The 27,820-nt window shown below is 42.4% G+C and overlaps 1 protein-coding gene across 6 annotated transcripts in view; it reads right to left on the reverse strand.

Moving 5' to 3' along the window:
- Positions 1-2,515: 2,515 nt before the first annotated feature.
- Positions 2,516-27,820, reverse strand: part of NFIA (nuclear factor I A) — a 589,215-nt gene continuing 563,910 nt past the window's right edge. For all 6 annotated transcript variants that reach the window (XM_040978451.1, XM_040978450.1, XM_040978449.1 and 3 more), the window contains one exon: positions 2,516-9,900. In XM_040978451.1, the coding sequence (XP_040834385.1) occupies positions 9,883-9,900 (18 nt within the window). In that variant the 3' untranslated portion in view covers positions 2,516-9,882. The remainder of the gene's footprint in view (positions 9,901-27,820) is intronic.

The following is a 27,820-nucleotide window of genomic DNA, read 5'->3' on the forward strand; positions in this document are numbered from 1 at the left end:
TGGAGATGGGTAGACAGAGTGAACTCCCCCATTTAGCGATTTATTCCACAACTGCCTAAGAGCCAGTATTTCAGGCCAGGTCTTCAATGTGGGTGTCTGGGAACCAACTCTTTCAGCCTTCCCCTGCCTTCTCCAGGAGTATACAGTGGCAACACTGGAATAGAGTAGGGCTCGGGTTTGAATCCAGGCACTTCAGCATGGAATACGGGCATCCCAAGTGGCATTTCAATTGCTGCACCAAGTGCCCAACCATCTTGGTTGATTTCAACTCGGATTTCTTAATAGTTCAAACAATAAAGACCAAAACAAGGCATTGATACACTTGGTCTAATGTAAAAAGCTTGAAGTGTGTAGGTGTGGAAATAGCTGTATTTACTGGAATTAGGAGTGTGCTTTGAGGACTGTACACTTTTTTGAAGATTGATATAATAAAAAAATACTAACGAATGAAATAATGTATCTATAGGCCTTTACTATGAATAGAGTTCAGTAGACAACAGTAATTAATATCCTTATCAGTTAATAGAGAGCCTGTGCACATGAGTTACTTATGTTCTTATAGTCTCTTCCATTCTGTCATGGGCTCCAGAGCCTGAGTTCAGCAGATTCTCTGTTTCCGTTATTCTAGTAGCTTCCTTGTGGACCCTTTGCCCTTGGCCCTGGCTCCACACTGCATAGCTTTCCGTCCTCTCCCCATAAAGTCTCTGCTAATGTTCTCTGCTTTCCCTGATGCTTCTCGATCCTGATGAAACCATGCAAGACCAAGTGACTTGCTATAGCCCATATAACTCAAGAGGCCTCCACAGAGTGGGTAAAAGCTGATATGTGCTTTGCCAACACTTCAGCAACATTCCTAGTGGGAGTTTCTTTCTCCACCATGGATCCTAGCATAAGGAGATCTCGTGCAGAGGCCCAGGAAAACCTTAACAAGCAGATAAACTAGGGTGCATACCTTTATTGTTGCAAGCCACTAAGCTTTCCATCTTGTACATGTGTGGTAGGATATGACTAGTCCAAGCTGACTGATGCATATTTTATAAAGTTCTTACAAGTTAAGTTCTAGGAGCTAGATCTGCAAAGCCTTTCAACGTCTTGATTTAAATATCAAACTTTATCTCGAATTGTATTTCCTCTCCTGATCTCCTTGTCATCCAAACAGGCCTACTTTCACTCCCTCATAGGTGCCAAATTCCTTTTGACACAGACTCTTTGTGCATGCAGTTTCTCCACTGATAATAATCTTCTTCATGGTGCCTGCTTGTCTAATGTCTCATCAGGCTTCCTCTGCAACGTAATCCTTTAGAGCAGTCATTGCAACTATGTGCTTGCCTTTGCAGCTCATCTGAGTCACATGCATTTCGACAACGCTTATTTTTGCTCTGCAGATTACACAGCTCATAAGAATGCTCAATTTTTACTTACTATCCCTGTCTCTGGCATGGTTTCTGGTACATAGTAAACATTCAGTTAACTGAGTTCAGTATACCATGGTGATTTTAAGATGGGGTCTCAAGTCAGGCCTCTTGATTTGACATTCACTTTGCCAGTTAATTATTGTGTGATGTTGTGTAATCTCTCAATTTCCTCATCTGTAACAGGGAATAAGCAGTAAATATCTTGCCACGTGGTTGTGAAGTTTAAATGTTGCTTATTTACTTATGTCTCTGGTGTCCAAACTCATGTGTCTATACTTGGCTGTGTGGGGTTGAGGTTGGGGCAGGTATTTTTCTCCTGACAATTTCCAGATGGCCTACCTCTAAGAGAGGGGGCTAATGATAGGCACTGGTGAGTGCCTGAGAGTCATGGAGGCGCAGCCAGGATGAAGAGATTTCTTTGCAGTTTTGTTTCCTGTCCTTGAAGCCACAGCAACAGCTGCCCCACAGTTTTCAGCTCCTCCCAACCCCTCACTTGTATTAGCCTTGACCTCTCGGTAGAGCTAGCATATCTGGCCTTATCCTCCTCCAGGGTCATCCTCCACCAGTCAGTCAACTCCCCAAACCATGTGATGTCCCTACTCTCAAGGAGAATTCCTTCAGAAAAAAATTCAAAATCCAGTGGCTTGGTGTTCTTCCCAGAGGACCCAGCTTTAGCTGACCTTGCCTTTCCCTTGGGTTTTCCCATCGGTAGGGGTGATGGCCATGAGCTGTAGTTGCTAATGTCAGGTTATTTTGGAGCCTCCTATTATAAGAGCTCATGGGCCCTAATACTAATTCCTGAGTAGGTTCCAAGAGGTAGAGTAACTAAAAGCAGGTAGACCAGTCAAGCACCACTTGATTATTCAGTCCTCTACTGTCCATGCAGCTGTATAAAACATCGCTGCTCCTTCAACCAGGGAAAAACAAAACAAAACAAAACAAAACACACCCACACAAGGGTGTTTGACATCCAGGTTGGTCACCTCTTTCTCTATGCCTCATTGAAAATACGATCTCCTGAGAGAACCCCCTCTTTGTACAGAGAACTGTCACTCAGCCACTCTAGGCATGACGTAATGCAAATGACCACATAACTCCCGTAGCATTAGCAATTTTTTATTTTTCCTTTTTTGTTGCATAGGAAATGCAGTACTTGCTTCCAGTAATTGTATTGTAATGTGAGAAGGTGGTAGCACTAACGGTTGAATACAAGAGTTAAACTAATCCACACCAGCTCAAAAACCTGTGGAGATTTAGTTGAATAAGAATGGACGCCCACAGTGATTCTCAACCAATTACAAATTTTCACAGAACACAGTAAAACTAAAAGGGTAACTATGAGATCAATACAGGTATACTAGAGGCACAGGGGGCCCGCCTCATAAAAACAGGTTTCCGAGTCAGTTATTAACACGGGGGTGTTGAGTTTTCACAACAGCTCTCTTCCAACCACTCGATGGATTCAACCCCTCCCCCCCTACAATTTGGGAAAAAAAAAAAAAGCTGGAGGTGTTTCCAGTGGACAGATTTCCCTGTGTGGTGGGGAAAGGCTCCTGGTTAGCTCTGTTCTGGGAAGAGGTCAGGGATAAGGAGGGCTAGGGAATCATACAGTGGCTCTTGAGAGTCTCCTGCAGGAGCTCCTGGTCCAACTAGTTGGGTCTCAGCAGTGAGGCTACCAAATGCCTCCACACTGCAGGGCTGAGGGGCTGGGAACAGGGAGAGGGAAGTGGGCTGGCAGCTCCTGCACCACTCAAAGCAGCCAGCCGCCTCAGGATCTCAAGCTATTAAAAGGTAAGAGAAGACGAAGAGGCCAATGTGCAGACTACTATCAAAAATATAAAAAATAACACCCAACGGACTCAAAAGAAAAATGAAAGCTTTTAGTTATTCTGAGAAGTTGAGCATAAACAGCAGGAAAAATGGCCCAAATTCACTGGAGGGTTTTTGTCCTGGAGACCACCACAGAGACAGGAAGGTTCACATTCTATGACCCAGGGGGCGGTCACCGCCACAAAGATGCTCTGGGTAGGTTAGAGGTAGCACTTCCACTGTGTACTCTTGTGGTCCAGATGCATGTTGGGAAGTTTGGATTCTGAGTCAAGCAACACAAGGGGTCCATGAAGGACACTGGGCGGGGCAGCCGCCACAGCTGGGACAGCCACGGTCTTACCTTGCTGTGCCGCTTCCCCATCTCGGGCCCTCGCATGAGTGTCCCTGAGCCTTGGCTCCTGGGATTTGCCCCCCTCTACCCCATGCCCTTAATCTGGTTCATGTAATCTCTCGGGGGGACTAAAAGGCAGATTGGTACTAGGTTGGATGGAATGCAGAAGGGAGAATAAGATGAAATTTCTTAGATTTCTAAATTTTGACTTAAAAAAAGTCTATTAAAAATCCCGTGTTAATAACAAAGCTCTTTTTTTTTATGAATTGGGCCCAGAGTTTGTACAGAGTTTTATTGTTGAAGAAAATATTGCAACTGTGTATGAAACTAAATAGCCACATGATTTCTCAGTTTTTTTTTTTCTTTTCTTTTAACATGAGAAGATCTGGTGTGAAGGAGCAAGCATGGGTACCTGGCTGAACATTGTCCATTAAGAAAACGCTTCAGCATCCACAAAGCTTCTGTTTGGGGGTCCAGGAAAATGTCCCTCACTTGGAAATGTTCCCAAAGTGTCTTCAGAGCAGAGTTCTTGAAATTCAATTCATAGCTTTGAGATAAAAACTTGACCAGGTACTGATTTCTGAAATCAAACACCCATGCTTGTCCCCTAGGGGGAAAAAAAAAAGAAAAACAGAAAACAAAAACAAAACACAAGTAATACTGAATTGAAGTCAATGTATACCTCCAAAATACTGAAAACAGCGAAATCAAAAAGACAGAATTTGCGTTCTCAGTGAAATACCTTTAAACCTAGCTGACAAGATCTAGTCAGAAAAAAAAAGAAAGAAAACTAACATAACTTTGAGTAATATTCATACAGTCACTAAGCATTATGGAATAGCATGCATTAATATTGGACGGTTACTTTACATCACCTATACCAGAAGTTCCTGGCTGACAGACAGCGAAGGCTACCGGTGTAGAAAATTCTTACGTCCGAAGAGCAATATAATACAGATATCACAGGCACTACATTTTAATATATCAGGTATTATGCTGGTTTTCTTATAATTCTTTCTGTCCTAAAGCTGGCATTATAACAATGACCAAAAAGGCAAGGATTGAGTAAACGGAAAGTAGATACCAAAGTTGATATAGTTTGTTTCTTCAGATAGATTAGTGCATAGTTCTCATGCAGATAAACACTGCTATGCATTTACACTGTTGGAAAGCAGAGTGAATTGAGCCCGAGTTGTCACATTTGTGTAAATCATTTTGTCAGCCTGTAATAGCACCATGTAATGGATTTGCATTAAACATTAAATTGATTTCGGAATGGGTGACACAGTATTCACTACAGTTAAGTGCTATGGAATAGCTTCAATGTTACCTGCTATATATCAAAGCAATTTTCATCCCACTGCTTTTTTTATTGGAAAAATAAAAGGGAAACGTACACGACGCTAATTAGACGAATGCACAGCCTTGGACATGGAGAAGGCAGAGCGGGTTTACTGTCAAACAGTAAATACATGCATTGACTTCAAGACAAAATGGGCCTTGGAAGCCTATGTGAATGACAGCCGTGCCAGTGGGTGGGGCAGCTTTCTGAGGCTGTCTCATGCCAGGTCTCGGAGGGCGGGAGGTGCCACGGAAGCTCTCCTTACATTACCATGCTTTTTGCGTTGTGGATTTGTTCTATGGAGGCCTGCTACACAGGAAAGAAAGGAAGAGGAAGGGAGCAAACAAGAAGTAGAGACAGAAGAGAAAGAGAGAGAGAAACTGACTACCACCAATGTGGACAAAAAGATATTTCCAGAGACGCAATGCCAAGTACATTAACTGACATTCTTAGAACCACCCTCCCCCCACTCAAAAAAAAATTACTGGGGGTGGGGGTGGGATGGGTGGACTGTTTCCTTAATTTAGATTTTGTAAATGCTTCATGACACTGAAACTATGAAATTTAAGCATGTGAGGGGGTGAAGGTTTGAAAGAGCGACAAGCTGGAGATGGGTTTTGCATATTCCTGTGGGCTGACTGTATATGGTGACTCTGGAAAGTTTTGAAACCCTTTTCACTTTGTTGGAAAAGCAAGGGCACACGCTTCAAAAAGTGTAGCCTCAGCCACCTGCCCCGAGCCCAGCCCCTACTGGGGGGGATGAGGGCCGGGTACATGGACCATTAAGAACTCTGTGCCAGAGTGTACAGTGACAGAAGGGCCAGGGCACACCTCTGAGACAGAAGGCAGCTCCAGGATGGAGAGAGTGGCCTCTGCCTAAGATGGATGGGGAAAGGACGCTTGCATGGCACCGAGAAGGGCCAGAAGAAAAGGTGGAGGGGATAAGAGTAAAATTTAGCATTTGTGCCTCAGACTTCAGTTCCCAAAGAAAACACACAGAGTCCTTAGAGGGGCTTGCCTTGGCCTCTCCTGTGAATGTCACCGGATGGCAGAGCAAAAATCCAAACGTCTCAGAATCAAGGGCTGGGCCTTCAGATGTGGATAGCGCCCGGTCTGTCTGCCTACACACCCTGGGAGCAATGTCCTCCTCAAACATCTTTGCTCGGCTTTTATTCTAAAAAAGCCAGATACTCGTCCTGTTGCTGTTTCTTTTCTTGTTTGATCACAACTGAACTACAGTTTCCTGCTGCTTTCTGGACAATGAAACATGAACAAAAATTTAACTTAGTGTATTTAATACTTAACTCCTGTTCGTGATCACCCTAGACTGCCTCCCTAATGGTTTAAAGCCTTTAAAAACATTTTTTTTTCCTGCAAATCTGTTCAGAGTTGCCTAATTTTAGCTTCATCAAACTTAATACGACAAAATACCTTCAAAAATACAGCATACCTGTAATGTCCATTGCCAATGGTTTTTCAGTAGACCTATACTCCTATAGCATAGGAATATGCTATACCATTGAGAGAAAAAAAATTACTGTATTTAAATACTTACAAAAAATAAAGGAAACAGGAAAGTTTTAAACTTAAATCCAGTTCCCAAAGAGGGTAGGGGAAGGAAAGAAAAGCAATTCTATGAACGCTGCCTTTATAATGAACAATCAGAAATTTTACTAGGCTAATTTGACAGAAATTTTTCCTCATTTAAACAACATTACAAAAGTCCTGCATTATAAAATAGGGTAGAATAAATCAGTGTAATCAATAAAACTATACAGCAATACAAATTACATATCTTCTGAGTGGGCAGCTTATTCTCTTTCTTTGCAGTCATGACTACAACATGCTCACTAAAAACAACTAAAACTGCCCAAACTATTGCTTAGTTTGTTTTTTTTAAAAAAGGGTGCAATTTTATTGTATATACAACCAATTTACTGGTAATACCTTGGCTTATCGCAAGGTTCTGACAAAATGTTTGTCTAGGCTTTTTTCCCTTCACTGTGAAGCACTGAAAGCTGCTATTTTTTCTTTCTTTTTCTTTTTTTTTCTTTTTTTTTAATTTTTAGTGCACATATGTCATCATAAAGTAATGCCCAGCTAAGTGCTATAGGGGAAGGCAAAGTATGCTGGCTGGCTATAGGAAGTGACACCGTACACTGACAATCACACCATACAACAGCGCCAAACGACTATTCAACCACTTATCAGACACATATGAACATCCAAAATGTTTTATTTTATTTTTTTTTCCTTAAATAGAGATAACCAGTAAACAATTTTCAGAACTTGGAAGTTTAAAAACGTGCATATAAAAATGGGCATTATATACTTTTTATTGAATGTGGATTGACTGCAGTCTGCTAAGAAAAATGGGGTGTGGGAGCTGAAGAAAAAGGAAGTTGTCTTTTCTTAAGGCTTGCTTGTGAAAGGAACAGTTGTAAAAACAAAATTGCTTGAAGCAGGGTCAGCTTAGTGCTTCACAGTTTGACTGCTTCTCTAAGAGGAGCCCTTCCTGCGCACGTGCACTCAAAAATCACAAAAAAGTACAAAGACAAACACCTAAAACACACTGTGCCAAGTGCAGCACCGACTTTGGTCAAATAAAAAAAAAAAAGAAAAATTAATAATTGCTAAGCTTCTCTACATGATATAAGCAGGTATTGCATATTTTCATATATCTGGGGGAGGGGGGAAGTAAAAATAAAGGAAGACTCCAAATAAATTGTAAAATGCAGCAACATCCAAAATACTGATATTCTAAGCATCTACAGATCTCAGAATAGCACTGCCACTGACCATACAGGACAATAACGACTACTGCTATCTGCGGGACAGCTAACTTTCTAGTGAGTTCTAGATGTTGAAACTGACGATGGCTGACAGAAAAGTCACATTTACAAAAAGTGTCTCCAAATGCTTGATGAGGGAAAAAAACCCCTTTCAATACAGGAGCATGTGCAACAATTCCACAAATAATCGCTATCCAGGGCAAGGCACATTGATATGGAATTTTTGTTTCGTGCAAATTAAGGAAAAAAAACAAAACAAAACAACATTGTTTCAGGGGGGAAAGATGAAGGGCAAAGTGTCTTCCCCAGAATTTCAGTTACTTGATTGTATAGGACAGTAGTAGAGCCCTTCTGAAGGGCTGAGAAACGTCGTTTAAAGGCAAGTGCCTAGAGGAGGGATTACAATAGTGTGTCTTAATGCACTCTACTTTATCCTACATTAACTAGATAAAAATTAGTTACTACCACTAGAACATGCAGAGACTTTCTCTGATCAGCGGGGCTTGCCAACCAGAACGTATATATATGTATATTATAGGAAACCTTCTTGAAGTCGCACGGGAAGCAAAGGGGCGCTTCGCTGTCTGGTAGAAAAATCACTTGCACTTTTTTTTGTTTGTTTTTGTTTTTTCATTTTTTGTTTTGTTTTTGTTTTTTTTTTTACATAAGATACAGGACATTTTGGGGTGCAAACTTTTTTTTTTTGTTGGTTTTGTTTTTCCCTAACAAGTACGCTTGATCTGAATGGGTGTCAGTGTTTGAGTCAGCATTGGCTTCACAATTATTATTATTATTATTTTTTTTTTCCCCTAAGCCCAGTTCAGGGACACAAAGGTCTTTAAAACTCCTGGACAATCTCTGGTACAGTGAGGTGTCTGCTAACTGATGAGTCCTATGTTGCTGGATGCATGTGAAAATGTTCAGAATTGGCATAATTCAGTATAGTGACTTCTAGCTTATAAAATTAACAGATACCATGATTTCACTTTAGTTATGTGCTTTGATAACAGAAAATAATTAATTAGCATTTAATGTAGTTAACATGTTGTGGTAAAAGCACCATTAGATTTGTTTTTTTTGTTTTTTTTTTTTTAAATTTTCCTTCAGTTTTTAAAGGGATACAAGTTTAACAATAAAAAACATAAAAAGCAAAAATAGCTCCCCTTTTTCTTGCAAGGCTGTTTTTTACCCCAATAATTTAGAGTCCTGGGGTGGAAGGACTTGGAAAAACAAAAATAGAATTTTCAACAATCTCTATCTTACAAAGATATTTAGCTATCCAATGAAATTGCACTTTACTCAATTCAAAATTCGATTGTTTTGATTGATTCCTGTCAGTTTCTGTCAAAACAGACCATCTTCCCCATTTCCATGTGAATTTTTGTGTCATTGTTGAAATTGTTGAAAAAATGTTTTTTTTTCTAATGTAAGTGCAGCATTTCAAAACTTTTAAAAAACTGAATAGTAGTAGTAGTAGTAGTAGTAGTAGTTGTTTGCCGTTTTCAGAATTGTTCTGCAACGTGAGAGGATTCATTGTCCTTGTGGGCCATGTTACGTACTAAACTGCTGACTGCTGAACCAAACTGAACTAAAGGAAAAGATACAAAAGGAATATAACTGCATTTTCTTCTTCCATTATGTTACAGAAAAAAACATTGCCCTTTGACTGTCCTGTAAGTTATATATTGCAGATCTCGGCTACTACGAAAGGTTTAGTTGTCCCTGTGTCTCCCGAATGCTCTGGGAGGACCACACCTGCATGGGTAACTTCATGAAATACTGTGAAACAGCCAGGCTCTGTAAGGAAAGTATGTTACAACAGGAAGTCAGTGAGCAAGCTTAGTCCTCCCCTGGCCACGTTGTCTACTGCTCACGCTACCACGGAAAACACTTCAAATGTTACAAAGCCCAACCATTTCCAGCACCATATGAGAAATTACAACAGTCCCTAAAGTATTTTTTTTTTTCCTTAAAAAAAATCCCAAAAGGTTATGGCCTTTGCTGTTTGACCATAATGCTCGCTGTTTCCATGTACAAGTTGATTTGAACTGGGTTTCCTCCCCTTCCACTGACAGTGAAGTTGTAACCGCGCTGGGTTGAGGTTGCGTCCATGTTACAGAGTTGAGAAGGGGTCAGGTGGTCTGTCTGATGGATGGTGGGACGCTGCAACTTTTATCCCAGGTACCAGGACTAGAAGATAAAAAGAAAAGCATATTTAGAAGTTTAATTGGTAAAGTGGTACATTACAGAAGTTTGCCTTTCCAAACGAGAAATCCAGGAAGGATGATTTCACTGGGAAAGTAAAGGAACGACAAGTCACAGTAAATCTTGAGACACTGAAATCCTTCTGATTCCTTTGAAATTAAAATTCATTGTCTTCACCAGGGCTTGCTAACATGCTGAGCATGTCTTACCAAGAGAGGTATTTCTGCCCACTTGAAACACAAATTCAGAGTTTGCAGTCTGAGGGAGAGTTCTTACAGGAAGATAAGGCATTCAATCCTCCTGGTTAGAATTCAATCCTTAGCACCCAGCCTAGTGCCTGAATTAGAGCAAAGAGCTGAATGGATGAAGAGTGGGTAAAGGGAGGGGCTTGCTGTGGGGATGAATAACTGTTCTGATGATCTTCACGGCATCTCTGAAATGAGGGAAGGCGATTGGAGGCATCATGGTGACACCGCTTTAGCAGGCAGACAGCTAACAGTCACATCTTAAGCAGTGCAGTCAAAAAAGGAAAAAATGCTGTGCCAGGTAAAATGGGTGCCTTGGGGCAGCTCAGAGCATTCCTCTTGGTCTTCATTTCTGTTTATGTGTTAGGTAGAGTCTGTGATGGTCCATGCAGGTCAACATTTCTAAGAATTTTCTTTTCCGAAATTTGAGAGGAAGGGAAGTGGGTGGAAGAGAGAAAGAGAGAAACTCCCATGTACTTGGTCACTTTCCAGATTCCTACAGTGACTGGGGGTGCCAGTGTTAATGCTAGGAGCTAAGAATTCAATCCTGGATTCTCACACTGGGGCAAGAGCCCAGCTACCTGAACCAGTACCTACTGCATGCCAAGATCCACTGGAGGAAACTACACAAAGGAGCTAGAGCTGCGTATGGAACACAGGCACTCTGATGTGAAAAATGGGCATCCTAAACAATGATTAATCACTAAGTCAGATGCCTGCGTTTAAAGCAAATGTTTTTATAAGCTGACATACAATAGGGGCCGGCATTGTGGTGTAGCAAGCAAAGCTGCTGCCTGCAGTGCTGGCGTTCCAAATGGGCAGTGATCCAAAGTCATAGTCAAGTCCCAGCTGCTTCATTTCTGATTCAGCTCCATGGGAATGCCCCTGGTGGTTCAAGTACTTGGGATCTGTGCACCCATGCAGGAGATCCAGAAGAAGCTCCTGTCTCCTGGCTCTGGACCTGCCCCACCTGGCTAGTGTGGTCATTTGTGGTGTAAACCAGCAGATGGAAGATTCTGTTTTTCACTGCAACTCTGCCTTTCATATAGTGATATCTTAGATTAATACATATACTAAGTAAAGAGTATCAAGATTTTACCCTGTTAAGCATCATGACAACCAAGGGGGAAATGAGGCCAATGCACAGTCCTCATTCACGGTTCTATCGACTCAGCATTTATCCTGAGCCTTTTGGGTGCCTGGAGAGTCCAATTACCAGTTAGTTTTCCTTTCGTAAATGTATAGGTGCTGTGAGCAACAGCTCAGTTCCTAGATCATTTTATCTGCTGGTATTGTTTTCTTCCTTGTCTACCGTAGGTGGCCAATTATGAGCAAATATCAATCTTGGTTTACAAGTGAGATTAAAAACGTGTATGGCTTTTGCCAACTTTTGTCTCCTAACACTCTGACAAATTCACCACATCTTGCCTTAGACACACAAAAATTGTCACCTGCTTGCAAAAGTTAATACTAGGAATTCTTGGAGTTGACCTACTCAGACAAGGCTCCACTGGGGCAGATTCACCTAGGGGAAGGCTCATCCTTGCCCACGAGAGTCTGCTGGGTAATGGAAGGACTCCTCAGATCCCGGGGATAAATGGCTAAACGATAACTACATGGAGGTCGGTGTAAGATTTCCTGGTCACACAAGCTACCTTTGATTTCCAGAGGAGCTTAAAAACCCTAGCTTAAACTGAAAAACTACTCTTCCTGTATACTTTTCGGTGTTACTCTTTGCTCACATGCTTTGAGGAAGACAATAAAGTCTCTTGTGTCCTGAAAGGAAAACATCTTGGCAAATACACGCGGCCTACATCTAGCCAGGCAAAAGAAAGAAGGGGTAAAGGAAGGAGGGAAGATGAAGTCAGCAGGTGTTTTGCGTGAGGTTCTTCAGACAGGTGACCCTGAGCTATGGTATAGCCGTGTTCTCCCACAAAACCGATCACCCTCTGGGTATGGATGGGGAGGCTGGTGGATTCTGTTTTTGCACGGAGATAGTTGTGAAATTCCAAAGTTGTTCCATGTGACAGTCCTGTGCCTCGTGCAGCAGAGGCTTGGGACCTAGTGAGTCAGCAGGGGGAGCAGTTTTCCATAGCACAGTTTCTGGACGAGACCTCAGGGCACTACAAAAATCTGCAGTGCCTCTGCACTTCTCTTAAAAAGCAAAGCAGGGAAAAAAAAAAGTTTCTTCACACATCTTACTATTCAGTATGTGCTTTGCCGACAAGGTTACCCCAGAGCAGCTCTGTAATCCTTCACTGAAATAGGCTTTATTGATTGCTCTGGTCTATTGTTCTCTTTTCAAGTCCCCCAAGTTCAAGTTCATCCTGGTGTTACATCATGTCTGGTTGCTCTTAGCAACCAGACAGACCCAGACGTGACTATCATTAGCAAGAAACCCTCTGCTCTCCTCCCACCAACCTTCCAGTGGTTCTGACGTAGCAGACCCACTGCAAACACATTGAAGTATTTATTCTGCCTAATTTATGACCTACACAGCAAGTGAGACCCCCACTCCAAAAACCAACACTGTTGTATATTTAATTAATCTGTCTTTCTCTGGCACTTGGGAAAGTTAGACAAAGGACTAATTATTGTGTTTCACTCTCCACACTTTTCTTTTGGGGGGGGGGCAGTGAATATTTGCATGGGAAAGAAAACGACAAGGCCCAGCATCAGCACCCCCTCTCCCCTTTTTCTTTTTGCCCTATTGACATTTCATGAAATACTTTAGCTGCTTAAGGGAATTAGAAAAAAAAAACGCGATGTGAATGTTACTCCTTCTGAGTTGGTATTCAGTAACACAAATCAACTCATGACATGTTTAAATTTAAATGCTAACCACACACTCTCGGAGTTACTTTAAAGGTTAGTTTTTAATCAATAGAAGTTGCTGACTCCGGGTTTTTGAGCTGTGCACTGCAACTCTGGGGCTTTTGTCTAACGCTAAAGCTTTCGAACTTTTTTTTTCCTTGAGATGATTTTAGCAATGATTTGTAGACACAGACGTCTATTGTGCTGGGACCAGCAACACGTCAATAGAGAAGCTAAGATGCCCTGTGGTGGGGTGTCATTATGACTCCTGAAGGCAGGGGTTGGGGGTCTTTTATAACCCATGAAAAACCTTAATTAACCCTTTCAGGCCCAAGCCAGAGACTATTCTTCAACTTTTTTACTCCTGTAATTTGACCATTAGTCCTTATTTCAACATCACACTAATCTTCATGACAATTAACCCAGCTATTTGACCAAGGGTTCCCAGTATGGGAAGTCAGTTAGGGGAACCACATGGGGATTTTGAGGGCAGGGGGTAGGGATGTGATATCCTTGATTAGATCATTTATTTGCAGAGAAGGCAGATAAATAGTTCCAATAATAATTTAAAAAAATTCAGCCATTTCTTTGCATTTTCTCACCACCAGTTTGCAGCTGGAGGTGCATATCCTCTTGTCACATGGTGTGGCAACTGCATGGTGTAAGCCACACGAGTTTCTCTCAAGTTTCATGAACTGCTCAGAACATCCACTGCACAAGGTGACATTGGGAAAGACCTATTTTCCTTGTGATGATTTTTTAAGAATTTTTATTATTCAAGTAGTATGAATGTCAAACATTAATGAAAGAATGATTGTGTATTTTCTAGCCATACAGAAAAAGACACAGCAGTTATCAGAAACGGTGAGAATGCTAGGGCTGAATAGCACAACGATTTGTTTATGGGCACTCAACAAATCATCAGACATTCACTGACATAAGGTAGTTTTCACATGGTTTCTCCGGCCCCTTCAGTCGTACTGTGTTCTGAAGGACCATAAAGAAATTCCTTTCTCCCATCTGCAATGAGTCGTAATATTCCAATACAATAGCTATCCTACTGGCTGCTGTTTTCTGGATACATTTACATTAAGGAAGTAAACACGATGCTTTGATCTATTTTTCCCCCTTGGGAATATTCTGCTATGGTTGTTGTGAAGATCCATAAATCCAACACTCCCACAAAGGCTCTGGTTGTGAAACATTAGTCAGTGATGCTCAGATTAGTCAGACGTGATGGGGAGAGGAGCAAGGAGAGCAGTAGAGATAACTGTCCTCTTTCAGTTTTCAAGGTGAAACATCAAAAGAAATCTGCAGTCCAGGACAAGAGCTCAGCTTTCCTTTTCTCCAGTCAAATGAAGAAGTAATCGCATCAGGTTGGAAAGTGCTGACTAAGGATTTAATAAAGTGCCTGCAGATGTGGCGTCTCTAAGGTATTCAACTCATGTAATGCAAAACAGCTCCACACTGAATGTGCTTATAAAATTTCAGTTAACCATTGCAGTGCACCTCTTTTTTCTCCCCACAGTTCTCTAAGGAATTTTATCACCTTCTCACCCCTTAATTTACAGCTCCAAGGAAAAGTTCAGATTCTGGAACACTCATAGTAGTCTGGTTTTCTGAATCATAGACAATAAATAACTATCCAAATGCATCCTAAAACAGGAATCCTGAAATGGCAGCAGGTACCTCTGTGATGTCAACATGGTTTGTTTCTCATGCCTCATGGAGTAAAGTAATTAGAAAAGAGACTGCTTTCCAAAATTTGGCTTTGAGACTATCGAAGTCCGGGTTGGTACAGACACCAGTCCCAACTCCCGGATTACCCACCAATATTCTAGTGTGCAGCACAACTTCTTAAAACACCTTGGGTGTTTTCTTTCCAGCAAGGAAATCGCAGCAAGGATGCATGCTTTAAAACCCAAAGAAATATGTTTGAGGTCCTTATATTTCACTGTAACCAGAAAAGGGAGAGGGTGTTGAGGGTGGAACAGACTATGACGCAACAGAATCTGTTTTTCAAGTTAAAAAGTTAAACAAAAGGCCTCAAGGGCAAAGTTTAGCACTGCGGAAGGAGGTTGTTAATGTGGAATCCAGAACTGGGTGTGACACTTGGCTTTCTTCTCCAGGCAAGGTGGGTTATTTAAGGACATTCACACACAGAGACCGGAAACCTGAAAGCACAGGGGGCCCCCATGCTGCCTCCAACAGGTCTGACTTCCCACACTGCCAATCGGCTGTGCAGAAGAGCAGTGAGTGCTTTGCCTTCCCTTCAACCTCTGCTGGGTCACACCAATCCAGTTTGTCATCTTTGGCTTCTGTCTCTTGTCTGGATGCACTCAAGGACACAATTTAGCCCAAGTGAGTTGTGTTTGGCCAATCAACTCAAATCCCAGTAAGTTCCGTTCCCTCTTTCAATGTGATGGAAATGGACAGGGCCTCATACTGGACTCCTAGCTCCTCACATTTGTATTAACCATATGGAGATTGCTGGCCATTTATTCAGTACATGTAAAGAACCTACTATGTGCTTTGAGCTATGGACTTGAGGCTCTGGGGATATAATGAATAAAGCAAGTGTCTGCCTTGAGGAGCTTTACTGCATAGCAGGAAGCAAGACCTGGATTTCAGAGTGCAACACCCTTTGTGATCAGATATCCTACTTTTTACAAGTAATACGGTTATGATTTATGTCAGCCAGTGAGTTGAGTAACCGTGTCCGAAGGGCCCAGGACCGGGTCCCACTTTGAATGAAGTGTCCTCTGCATCTCTCAAGGTTGTCCTGAGGGTGGTTGTGCATTAGAATTCAAAATGAAGGTGGTTTACACTGGTCTCCCCTCCAGTGAAATGCTGTACACAGGTGTTAGTTATTGGTGCTTCCAGCCCCAGGCTTTGATCTCTGCACTCATGTTGCTTGTCTGATTTTATTTCGTTAATTAAAGAAGGCCTATTTTCAATAAGTTTACACCAAGACTTTTTACTGTACAGGAAACTGTTAAGGCATTAATGAGCAGTTTTTGGCCCCATTGATCTTTGGGGCCAAACACCATGCTTGTGCTATAGTTGACTTCTTCCAGTTCCCCAAGGGCCAAACACTTTGTCCTTGCTGGGCCTTGGCACACAGGCTGTGTCTCTCCTCAGCTAACATTTACTGGCCCTTGCGCGGGGAGTGGGTCTGTCTATGGCTAACTATAATTCCTTCTGAGGGGCCTTTCTCGTGTGTGGCATCCCTAATGTCTTACCCAAGGGCTGGCAGAATAGGTACTTAATAAAAGCTATCAGAAGGAAGGCAGGCAGCAGGGAAAGAGGAGAGAAGAAAGGAATGAGGGAGGGAGAGAGAGAGGAGGGCATACAAGTTGTATCCAGGTTCCCAAAGTCTGGTGCCAGCTACACTGAGGGTAAAACAGGCATCTGCATGGAGGACTCCTTGCAGTACTCTGGTACACCCATGTTCAGGACACATGTCTGCATGTCCCCGTGACAAGCACATTCCCAGAGACACAAGTTTCCACAAGCTGCCCCAGGCAGTTCCGCCTGAGGAGCTGTGGCAATGGGACCAGCTGCAACCAACTGCATCAGTAGCATGTGCGATGGTTTTGTAACATGGCCTGCTGCCTACTTACTACAAGCACAGAGGAGTTGTCCAAACCACCACTCCCTGGAGAAAGACTGTGCTGCTCCCAGCCAAGACCTCTGATTTGGTTTAAACCTCAAGACGGGAAAACACTAATCTTTTTACCCAATAAGCCATTCAGAACCTTCAAACCTTGAAAGTTCACACACAGTCCAATTATTCTGACTGTTGCCCCAAAGTCTGAATCCTTTAACGACAGTCCAGCTTGCTCAAGTGTCTCTCTTACCCATCAAGTGAATTTTTCTTTTGGTCTCTTCTCATATTTTCATCTACTAATCTTTCACCTCTTGGAACGAATGACTTCTGGGTGAAAGATTGCACTCTGGCCCAGTAAGATTTGCTCTAAAGACTGACTGGAGGGTAGTATGGGTGGTAGAAAGAGTCAGGAATCTGGAGACCTGAATGGATGGACTCCCAGTGTCATGATTATCTTAGGCAAGATAGTGCCTTGAATCTCAGTGTTCAACTCCATGAAATGGAGATAACAATTTTAATAAATCTGTGGGGATTAAATGAGGTGATGTCAGGGTTGGGAACAAGTGTCAAAACCTAGTTCAAAAATGCTCCTGAAGCCCAATCCACTCAAGATCTGGAGAAGAAGTCTCCTAGGAAGGCAAACCACTTACCAAGGCGGCCTTCTCCTACTGAATAATATAATTTCATAGTTAAAAGTAGCAGCTCTGTCTGTTCTATTTCCCCAGTTGCAAGAGAAAGTTCTTGAAAAAATAAAAACCTGTCTTTAATTGTGGTATTAAAATCAGAGCAGTGAAAGCAACAGCACAAAGGGAATTGGCTCAAGTTTATGAAAGGCATTTGGGCCCTTGCCTTGCCAGGGCTATGCTGCCCGCCTTGGAGGCTGGGGCTGATGTGGGGAGAAGCGGGTGGGGGGGGGGAAGAGTCGTCAGGCAACCAAGTGGGACAGAAACAATCCTATTTTGGTTTTTGTTAGCGAATGGCATACTACATAGATCAGAGACTTCTTATAAAATACAAACCCCCACTGTACACAAAGCACAGGAAAATGTGAGGAAAAAAGGGAAAAACTAAAAGCAGCTTAGGGTGTGTTAACGCTGCTATTCTGTCAGCTTAAAGAGTATTTTATGCTTGATCAACAGCTCTTTTTTATTGTGCTTTTCTTTCATTCACTCAGGACATCAAAGGCGGGCCCCACCAGCGTACCTGCCCTTCTGCAGCCGCTTAGGAGGGGCTTCTAATGAAGCCCGACTCTGGGAGCCGGAGACCCCCGTGGACATGGCAGTTCAAAGGGAATATTTCAACAGTGATTACATTTTGTAAATCTTTTTATGAAAGAGACAGCTTATTTCCTGCTTTTTTTTTTTTCCATGAAAAATAGATTCTATCCATTAAAGTGAGCCCAGGCCACAGAAGCTGCTTGAGAACTGAGGTACAGCCTGGGGATTAAGGGACAACCACCCGACGGAGTCGTGGTACCTAGGGTGCCTCCTATCTCCTGGGCCGTGGTGACACTGCCGGGTCTTCTGGGTGGATCCCAGACGGTGCCCTGGAAGGCTGGGCTTCAGAGAACACAGCGATACTCAGGGGGAGATGGCTTAAGACACTTGTGTTTATCATATAGTCTTTTTATTGGGAGGGGGGATTCCACAAAGCCTGAAAATTATTAGGTACGATCAGGCCACCTCTCCCATCACATAAGAGCAAGATGAAAGATTTTAATCACAGATTCATTCAGCGCCGTACTTCCACGTCCCGGAGTGGGGCAAACCCTCCTCCATTTAACAAGTTATCCATGAAAGAGTTGGCTCTGGCCTGGAGACACAACACTGCCTCTATTAGCAGAGGCTCATGTTGGCCCCACAGGCGAAAATACAGAGGCAGTTTCACCCTTTGTAATTGCCGATTTTCATATTAAAATAATCTTTTTCCCTTGCTGTTTTTTTTCTTTTTCTTTTTTAAAGGGGGAAGAATTGAACAGAGTGGGGATGGGCGGGAGAGGTAGAGAATATGCCTTCCTGGGGAGCTATGAAATGAAAAAATCTATGTTTCCTACACATTGGATTCCAGTTTTAATTAAATGCCTGTTGTCTAACAAGTGCAGACACTCACACTTGGGGTTGGCCCAATGGTGGCACAGGCAGGGAACTTTCTTGTTTAAAGAGAGGGGCATGGGAGTGGAGGTCGTGCTCAGCAGAGCGTGGCCACATTATAATAACCGTTCCCCTGTGAGCTTCCTCACCCCTGGGCTTCCCCAACATGACTCGCGTTCACAGCATCTATTACCCAGATTTTGCTGTTTGCATTGTACAGGTAGAGAAAAGTCCGGCAAGCAGGAAGATTACTTTAGAGTAAAAAGCCCAGCTATTTCAGATTTTCTCTCAGAGACACTCTGCAACAGCAGGCCAGAAGGTCGGGCTCCTTGCCGAAAAGTGATTCCCAAGCTAGCCTCTGCAGCCAAGGAGCCAATTAGGCACTGGATGGCACCTGCCACCCTTGACCTTTCCACCCCAGCAGGCACCTCCTGCACGATTCTGGGCACTGGTCTTGGCTTCTTACCCCTTTCATCCCCCTCTTCCTAGGGCCCCTGTCTTTTCTCCCTTCCTCCCCAGCCTCATTTCCTGCCTCCTCCCAACCCACAGTCTTCCGGCTCCATTCACAGGATTAAGAAGGACAAGACAAACCACAGCCACCTGGCTGAGCAGCTGGAGCCAAAGGCTCCTATAGGAGCCAAAGAAAGGAGGCGCATAGGCAAACTTAGGGCAGTGTGGGAAGAGGCAGAATGGCATCCTGGTCCGCAGACTCATGGGAGAGTACAGTAACATGTGACAGCACAGACAGAGGAAAGTACTTTATGGCAGTCCTGTACTGGTCAGGGACCCTGGTTCAAGCCTAGTCTTTCCCTGTTTTTGGGACTCAGTTAGTTACCTTGAGACCTGTGCAATGAAACAACCAAGATCCTGTTTCAATATTTCTTTTCCTTCTAGGAACACCTGCTTTTACACCTGATTGGTTCCAGAAATCCTGCTTTCCTTGTTTATGGTACAGATGTGCTATCAGCAAGAGTGAAACTGTTTATGTTACTCACGAAAGTTAAGTGTGAACCTGATGTGAAAAATGTCAGATCATAGGGGTAGAGTTCTATATCCTAAACTTTAGGAGGTCCCCCTTTTCTGCAAGCCAGGTCTCAGACTACCAGTTATACTAGCTTTTGGGGAAGGGGGAGTGAGAACCACAAAACTGAATGACACAAAATGACTTTGAAACACTGGCCTAAGACAAAAGTAGCATCATTATTGGAGGCACTGATGTGATCTGCATAGGGGACCTGGGGTCTGGCAGGGATGTCAGGTGTATCTTAGCCAATGACCCTGGATGAAGACAGAATGACTTGCCTCAAGCACAGCCAAGCCCCATGCAACATCCACAAAGCCCAAACCAAGAATCAAGGAATGATGCTTTCTTCTGCCTTCTGAGAATATGGTAGGATTTAAGATTTTATGGCTACAAAACTTGTCTTTGTGGAGACGTGACTTGCAAAATAAGCCACATGGAAGAGCTTGCAGTTTCAAACGACGATATATATTTTTAAATGCTGAAACAGCAAATGCTTTTTATGTTCAGATTTATTTCCTTCTAAATTTGTAGATTAAATTTACAACTAAGCAATACTCATTCCTACAAACAATTAGGGGAACAAGAAGCTTCTGCTGGGAATGGGCGGCTGAGGACTTGTGTAAAGCGAGACCCTGCAGCACTGTGAGGCTCCCTGTAGGGACTTACCAATGTGTGCACATGTGTGGAACATATGTGACAGGCAGAGGCACTGATTTCTATGTCTGGAATCTACATGTCTTCTAGATAGGTAATAGCATTCTCACACAGAACCTCATTTGTTTTTCAACTTTTCAGTAATGAATTTGGGGTTGGAGGGGATCTCACAAGCGAAGACTCTCTAAGACACATTCAAAAATGTGTTTTATGCAATGAAACACCCAGACAAAAATCACTCTCATTTCATTTTTGGTCAACTCCTCTTCAGGTAGTGCTCTACTGGTGCCAGGATTTTGAATGGAGTCAAAAGACACACATATGTCATGGTACAGTGAGTGCAATGGTCACATATCTCTGGCATCCCTTTATTGGATTTTAATCAAATCAAGTACAGGTTGCATGTCTGTTACATGTTCACTGGTTCTGGAAAATTCTTCTGTCTTGTTAAGTCAAAAAACAGTTAGAGGCGTACCATTGGGTTTTTCCCCCCATGACTGGTGGTATGTTCAAAAGACAGATCTTCACGTTCACTCTGAGTCTGCAGTCTTGAGTCTTGCAGACACATGAACTTGGTGCTATTCTAGAAGACCGTTCAATCACAAAATACTTTAAGATATTTCTTTCTTTTAAAGGAGTGAATTGACTGGGCTAAAATATGACTTCCTGTTCTGCTGCAGCCTTTCTGTATTGTTCTCTAGGAACACATTTACGAGTTCAAGTTCAGGCTTAAATGAAATAAAACGCTCCTCAGGAGTTTATAACTGAGCCTCATTTACATGCGCTCCCTCTGAACTCTGCCGGCCTCAGCACGCTAGTTTCCAGGGCTTGGAGAAGGAATGCTTTACGGTTGGAATCCACACTGCTTTCTCAGGCATTTTCCACTCGCAAGCTCGGCAGCACCAAGCTTCACTTAGTATTAAAAGTCTCCTCAGATCTACTGTAGAGGCAAGGAAAGGCTGAAAGAAAGCAGGGCAGGGGCCAAGAGAACTAATAACCTTCTTCATTTCCCCTATAGGGCATTTGAATCAACAAGCAAAAATGAAAAGATGAGTAATGGGATCTAGATGTACCAAGATATTCTAAAAACCCATGACTTGAAATTTCTGTATAATCAATTGCAGCTTTTTTGGGGAAATGGCCAGTGAGCATTTATTCCCTGCAAATATAAAAATTTGGGTTTGCTTTAACCATTTTTTTTCACCTAGAAAATATAATTAGAGAAGTGTTATGCAGAGAAATGTCCCCAATCCAACAGGTTCCATGTTATGCTTACCAAAAAAAGAAAGAAAGAAAGAAAGAAAGAAAGAAAGAAAGAAAGAAAAGCCAGCTCAGAGTTTTTAAAGTCAAGAACACCTTGGGATGTGGGTTTGTGGCACAGTAGGTGAAATCATTGCTTGATGATGCCGAAGGCCCGTACTGAAGTGTCTGGATCCATTTCTGGTCATTTCCTGCTAATGCATACCTTGGAAAGTCAGGAAATGATGACGCAAGTTGTGTGGAAGGCCAGGATGAAGTTCCTGGCTCCTGCCTTCAGCCTTGCTTAACCCTGGTTGTTGTGACCATTCGGGGAATGAACCAGCAGACAAAAGATCTCTCTCTTCTTTCCTTTCCTCTGTGATTCTGCTTTCAAATAAATAAATAAACTAAAAAAAAAAAGTTCAAACCCTCAAAAAAAAATCTCAGTTCTTTTTGGTTTAGAATTAGGAAGAGCTGGAGGAGGGATTCTGTAGGGATCCAGTCTGGGAAGAACTGATATTCTGACTCACTCTTGAAGGGTCCAGAAATTCAGAGAAAGTACACATGGTCTTCACTGGGCAGAAATGGGAAGGGTTTTGGAAAGAGAGAACCAGGGACTCTGCCCATCAGCTTCTCTCTGAATCTGAGCTTATTTAGCAAGAAAGTAGGTATAGGAGTAATAACCCAGTGGCACTAACAGTAGTCATAACCTCAGGACAAGGCTAGAGACTTGACAGTATCTCTTCATTTTGAAGTAGCTCTCACTTGATGGACAATCAGAATATGAACAGAAGTAAAATTCATTTAGATGATGTTTCATAGAAGTGGAGGGCAAAACAGCTTCTTTAGGGGCTGCAGTTAATGTAAGGTAACTAGGTGGAATTAAATATCTCAGCCCTTGGCCAGGACCATTCAACCAATCAAAAATCAGAAAGATGATAATCTACACATCATATAAGTCTCCTCATGATCAGCTAAACCCTGGGAATGGAACAATGGCTAATGGCTAAGTCCCCATTTTGCAAAAACCAGGATTCCATACAGGCAATGGTTTGTGTCCCAGCTGCTCTACTTCCCATCTAACATCCTGCTTGTGACCTGAGAAAGCAGTGGAGGATAAGCCAAAGCCTTGGGACCCTGTGCCCACATGAGAGACTTGGAAGAAGCTCCTGATCTTGGCTTTGGATCAGCTCAGCTCTGGCCAGTGTGACCATTTGGGGAGTAAACTAGTGTATGGAAGATTCTTCTGTCTCTTCTTCTCTCTGTAGACTTGCCTTTCCAATAAAAATAAGTAAAAAAAAATGTTTTTTAAAAGATAAGTCAAGCCCTAATGGCTAATGGTTATGTGTCCTTTTTTGTCTGGTTTTGTTTATTTGTTTTTCATATGGATCCTATTATACTAAATAACTTGATAATTGATTTAACAGTTTCATTTAAAACCTTTTAGGTGTGTTGAGCTGTGATTCATAGAGTCAGATGTAACATTATTAAATTTATGCTGAATTTTCTGGTGAAAGAATAGTCTTATCCTTACAATTCTTTAATTTTTAAAATTTTATTGATTTGAAAGGCAGAATGTCAGACAGAGGGAGAGAGGTCAATCTCCCCTCTGCTAGTTCATTTCCCAACAGCCAGATGGGCCAAGAAGAAGCCAGGAGCTTGGCCTTCTACGTGGGCCCTAGCCGAATGGGAAATGAAGCACCTGGGTCTTGTCTTATACGTTTCGTTAAGAAAGACTACATTTGGAAGCATGATGGAGCTGTCATAAAGGCTGGGCAATGTGGGCACACCATTTCTGGGAAGTCTAGCAGGTGTGTGGAGCTGTCTTCTATCTTGTGCTTCCTGGCAGTGGTTGGGATCCTTCATGGTCCGGTTAAAACCCTAGGTCTGGGTCCTACTCAGTGCAAGCTGCCAGGAAGTGGGGTAGGTGCAAGGTTGGGATTTGGCGGACCCCAGGCAGAGCAGCATTTGTGGATTTCAGAAGGAGTTTCTTAGCTGTTGGTTTACAAGTCTCTGTGATGTAAGGCCCAGGGGAGGAGCCAGGCTAAGAGTTTCCTGGAAGATGGGGGGAAGGGAGAGAGAATTGGGCAGATGAGGTTGTGTGTTGAGAACTGGGCGTAGCTTCAGGCTTTGACAGGCAAGCAACCTTTGGGAAGTAGCCAGCTAAGAACATGGTAATGATGTAATGAACAGCACATGGCAGGGAGAACAAGTGGCAGACAGGCGCATCAGTATAAGACAGGAAACTACATCTCTCACTGCTTCATTATCACAGTATTTCATAATATTTGTCTAGAAAGACACAAAGCCTATCAGGTTAAATGAATCCTAATGATCAATTCCAGTTTTATTCTAATTAAACAATTCCAGTTTAATTAATGTGACCGCAGAAATTAGTCAAAATTACAAATGGAAATGTTGAACTTTAAATCAAAGGTCCTCCCTACTGCCTGCCTCATGTGGAAACACTGTGCTTGCCAGTGGAGGTGGACAGGAATTTCAACCTTGTCTGCATTGTGAAGGGCACAACTTAGAAAAGTGGGCATCAAAAAGCTACCCAGCAGCACAGAAGGAAGCAAGAGGTGTAAAACACACACACACACACACACACACACACACACACACACACACACACACTGCATGAGTCTGTGAAGGTAACTTTTGCAAAGGGGAACGAACTTTCAAATTCATGCTTTTATTCCTCATAGTTCCACTGTACCTGGGTCAGTTTAACATATGTTGGGTTTTATATTAAAAACCCCCCCAAAACAAAACTTTTGTAAAACAGAAGCTATACCCATACCCCGACTTCCTAAGCCACATTTCAAATCACTGTTTCCTTCTCTCTAGGATGTCAGAAACTTACATCCTGTTTCCGTTCTGCCTCTGACAAGCTGTGTGACCTTGCACGCCATTTTATATCTCTGGGTGTTTGCCCTTTTATTTGGAGGTACTTCTTGCTTGAAATTCTCTTTATTCCAAAACGCACTTAAAGTCGAAGCTGCAAAATGAATAGGTCTAGAGTAGACAAGAAGGTTAAGAAAACGGACAGCTTCAGTGTTCTGTATTTCTGTAATGTTGAGAAGTAACTGGTTTCTTAAAAAATGGACTTAAAAATGGTACAAGGTCCATGTGTCTGACTTATAAACACCTTTAAAAGCCAGTCACTTTTGGCTTTGCAGTTAGGATAGCTGTGTCCCTTGTGGTTGTGTTTGGATTCTAACCCTGACCCTGATTCTAGCTTTGGTGAGGTAACAGGTGATGGCTCAAGTAGTTGACAGGGTTCCTGCCAGCCATATGGGATAGAGACACTGGCTCCTGGCTTTGGGCTGGCCTAATCTTGGTCATTTTGGGTATCTGGAGAGTGAACTGGTAGAGGGGTGCTGGCTCTGTCTGCCTCTCTCAAATAACAATAACAATATTAGCAGCTTTCCTTCCTCCTTCTTAAATATCCAAAGTAGATTGAAATCTAGACTTTTAAAAATCTGAGGAAGAAAAAGACCGATAACAATGTAAATTTTTTTTCCCTAAAAAGGAATTAAACAGTGAGAACAGATGTGAAAGAAAAAACTCATAATAATGAGCAAGATTTGTTGCTATTCTGAAAAATGAATACAGGTGAATTATGTTCAAGAGCAGGTCTGCAGTATCACCAACTCTAGATATTAGAGGAATGTTCTGTGCTCACTTTTCCCCTTAATATAGCTGCAGCTTCTTTTCCCCAAAGCAGCCCTTCACCCATATCACTCCATCTTGACTGGTTCTTGATTGTGCAGAAGAATTATTTGATAGCAATCATTTCACTATTACTGTTTAGGGACGTTATAAGAGAACAGCAAAGTAATTTAACAATATCGTTGATTATGTACTAATCATCATTAAATTTAGTAATGGTAGTGGGATTCCGCTTATCTTAGTTAATGATCATGGACAATTCATTTCTTGACTGCTGGTGGTTCAAATGGGTTTTTGAAATATTAACTTCTGCCCCATGGGACTGACACTTAGCCCATCACATTTAATTCCTGACCTTCACCGAACAGCATGATCTTAGTCCCTTGATTTTATAATCTTAACTAGGAAATATTAAAATATGGACTGACTCCAGTTGGCAGGAATCTTTATGTTCTTTTTCACTAAAAAAGCTATAAATTCAATGATTGACCTTTTATTTCCAGGTCACAAATGACACCCACTCAGTTTTGTCCATTCACTTAGGATTTATGCTGGGGTCTACAGGTATAAGCCATGAAAGTTGAACTTTAATGAAATGTCTTTAGAAGATGTGCACTTAACCGAAAATTTCTCACAAAAATTAGCAGGTGGCCTTTGGAACATAGTGATTAGATCCTCAGGTTCACTGCTGGCTTCAACTAAATCTATTTCTCATTTGTAGTATGTTTCTTCTCATGTCATTTTTTTTTTGAAGGGTACAAATTATGCTTGTGTTTGGAATGATAGAAACAGCTTAGTTTCTATTTTGGTTTTCTAAATGAAATATCCCCTTATCTTCACTATTATTCATCTATCTCTAGTTAAAAAATGTTCCTTGGCTTTTTTTTTTAAAACAAAATCAATGGTATTGATGGGAGGCATTCTGGGTTGTCAATCAGGGAAATGTGATTTGATGGGACCCCAAACAGATAAGGAACAGAATACAAAACTGGCTCAGACCACACCATCAGACTGAGATCAATCTTTCCCATAATATTCTTCCCATCCTGTAGCACCCTACCTGTCACAATTAATAATGTAGAAGGTACTGATTAACATATGGGCAAATATATAAAGAGCTACAAGGCATGCCAAACATGGGAGGGGAGAAGGGAAGGAACAAAGTGTCATTTTTATTTTCCATGTGGATCTGTTCTCGCTTTCCATTCTTCTCTTGCAGCAATTACTGTACCAGCCATTCTGACGGAGTCAATACATTGATCTGGGTCTCCACACAGCAGCAAAGCAGACTAACCTGATTGCCATTATCTGCCACAGAGCACAGCATGGGTGAGGGGTGGGAGTACAGTCACATAACAGAGCTCTGAGCACAGAGGGGAGGAAGCCAGTCCAGCCATGCCAGCATTACTTGAGCTGGGTAATTAATGCTCCATGTGCAGCTTCTGGGCCAGGTAGCTACATATGTGGGGTATGGTGTGTGTTGGGAAGGCAGAGAGAAAAAGCAGCCTTCAACTTGGCTAAAGGATGCAGCCTAAGTAATACCGTATGCACCACTTATTTGAGTCCCTACGGTATTGCAGTCACTCACGCCAATCTGCAATTCAATGCGGATCACCACCCCATTAGGACTAATCATGTCAGCTGTGCATCTGACAAAAAAAAAAAATCCAGAACCTGTGCTCCTAGGTTCCAAACTTGTTTTTGTGTGGGGATTTCCAACCCCCCTTTCTTCCCTCATCCAGAATAAAGTTTAATTGTTTTTTAATATGAAATTATACATAGAGTCTCTCGGTTTGCATTCCTCAGCGTGCTTTTCCTTATAACCAGAAACTGCTGCTGTGAGCTGAGCTTTAACTTGCTCCTTGGGAGTATGCTAAGTATGTTCTTAATAAATAAATACCATTCCACTGGCTAATGAGAGAATTAATGGCACAACTTATGGAAGATGGCTGTGGGAGGATGGGGAGAGAGGAGACTCAGCTGGGGTGGGGGGAGATGATCGGATTACCTCTAAGTTCTCTCTATTAGCATCTCTCGGTGTATCCTAGAGACAAGCTGCCTTTCCATCAGTGCTTTCAGGGGCTCAGCTTCAGAGGGGAGCATGGCAGTAGCATCTTCTGCTTTCGGGGGCTTGGGCAGGGGGCAGGTGCCTTCATATCTCACAAGATTGCATTGTGATACAATTCTAAGTGAAAAGCAGGGATTAACTTACAGTTCTATAAATGTCTCAGCTGAGGGTCAGAAGGGCTAAAAACTATGCAGGGTTGCCTACTAAGACAAATCTAACTTGGGTCTATCTGGCTCTCAAGCCTATGTATTTTCCTCTCCAACACTTGGCTCCGGAGAAGTAGGGACTTGAGGACTAAAGGGCTCAAAACTTCTACTGCCCATGAAATCCCACAACCGACTGAGTATTCACTAGAGCAAAGTTAAGGTTTCTTCACCTCTGGAAAGCACACTGTGCCCTTCACCTGCTTGCTATGTCCTACAGAATGAAGCCCAGATGCCATCCTACTGGACATGGGTATTTGTTCAGGAGCAAACCCATCTCCAT

Source organism: Ochotona curzoniae, unplaced genomic scaffold, assembly GCF_017591425.1.
Source record: "Ochotona curzoniae isolate NIBS_2020 unplaced genomic scaffold, NIBS_Ocur_1.0 contig_291, whole genome shotgun sequence".
NCBI classification, from domain to species: Eukaryota; Metazoa; Chordata; class Mammalia; order Lagomorpha; family Ochotonidae; genus Ochotona; species Ochotona curzoniae.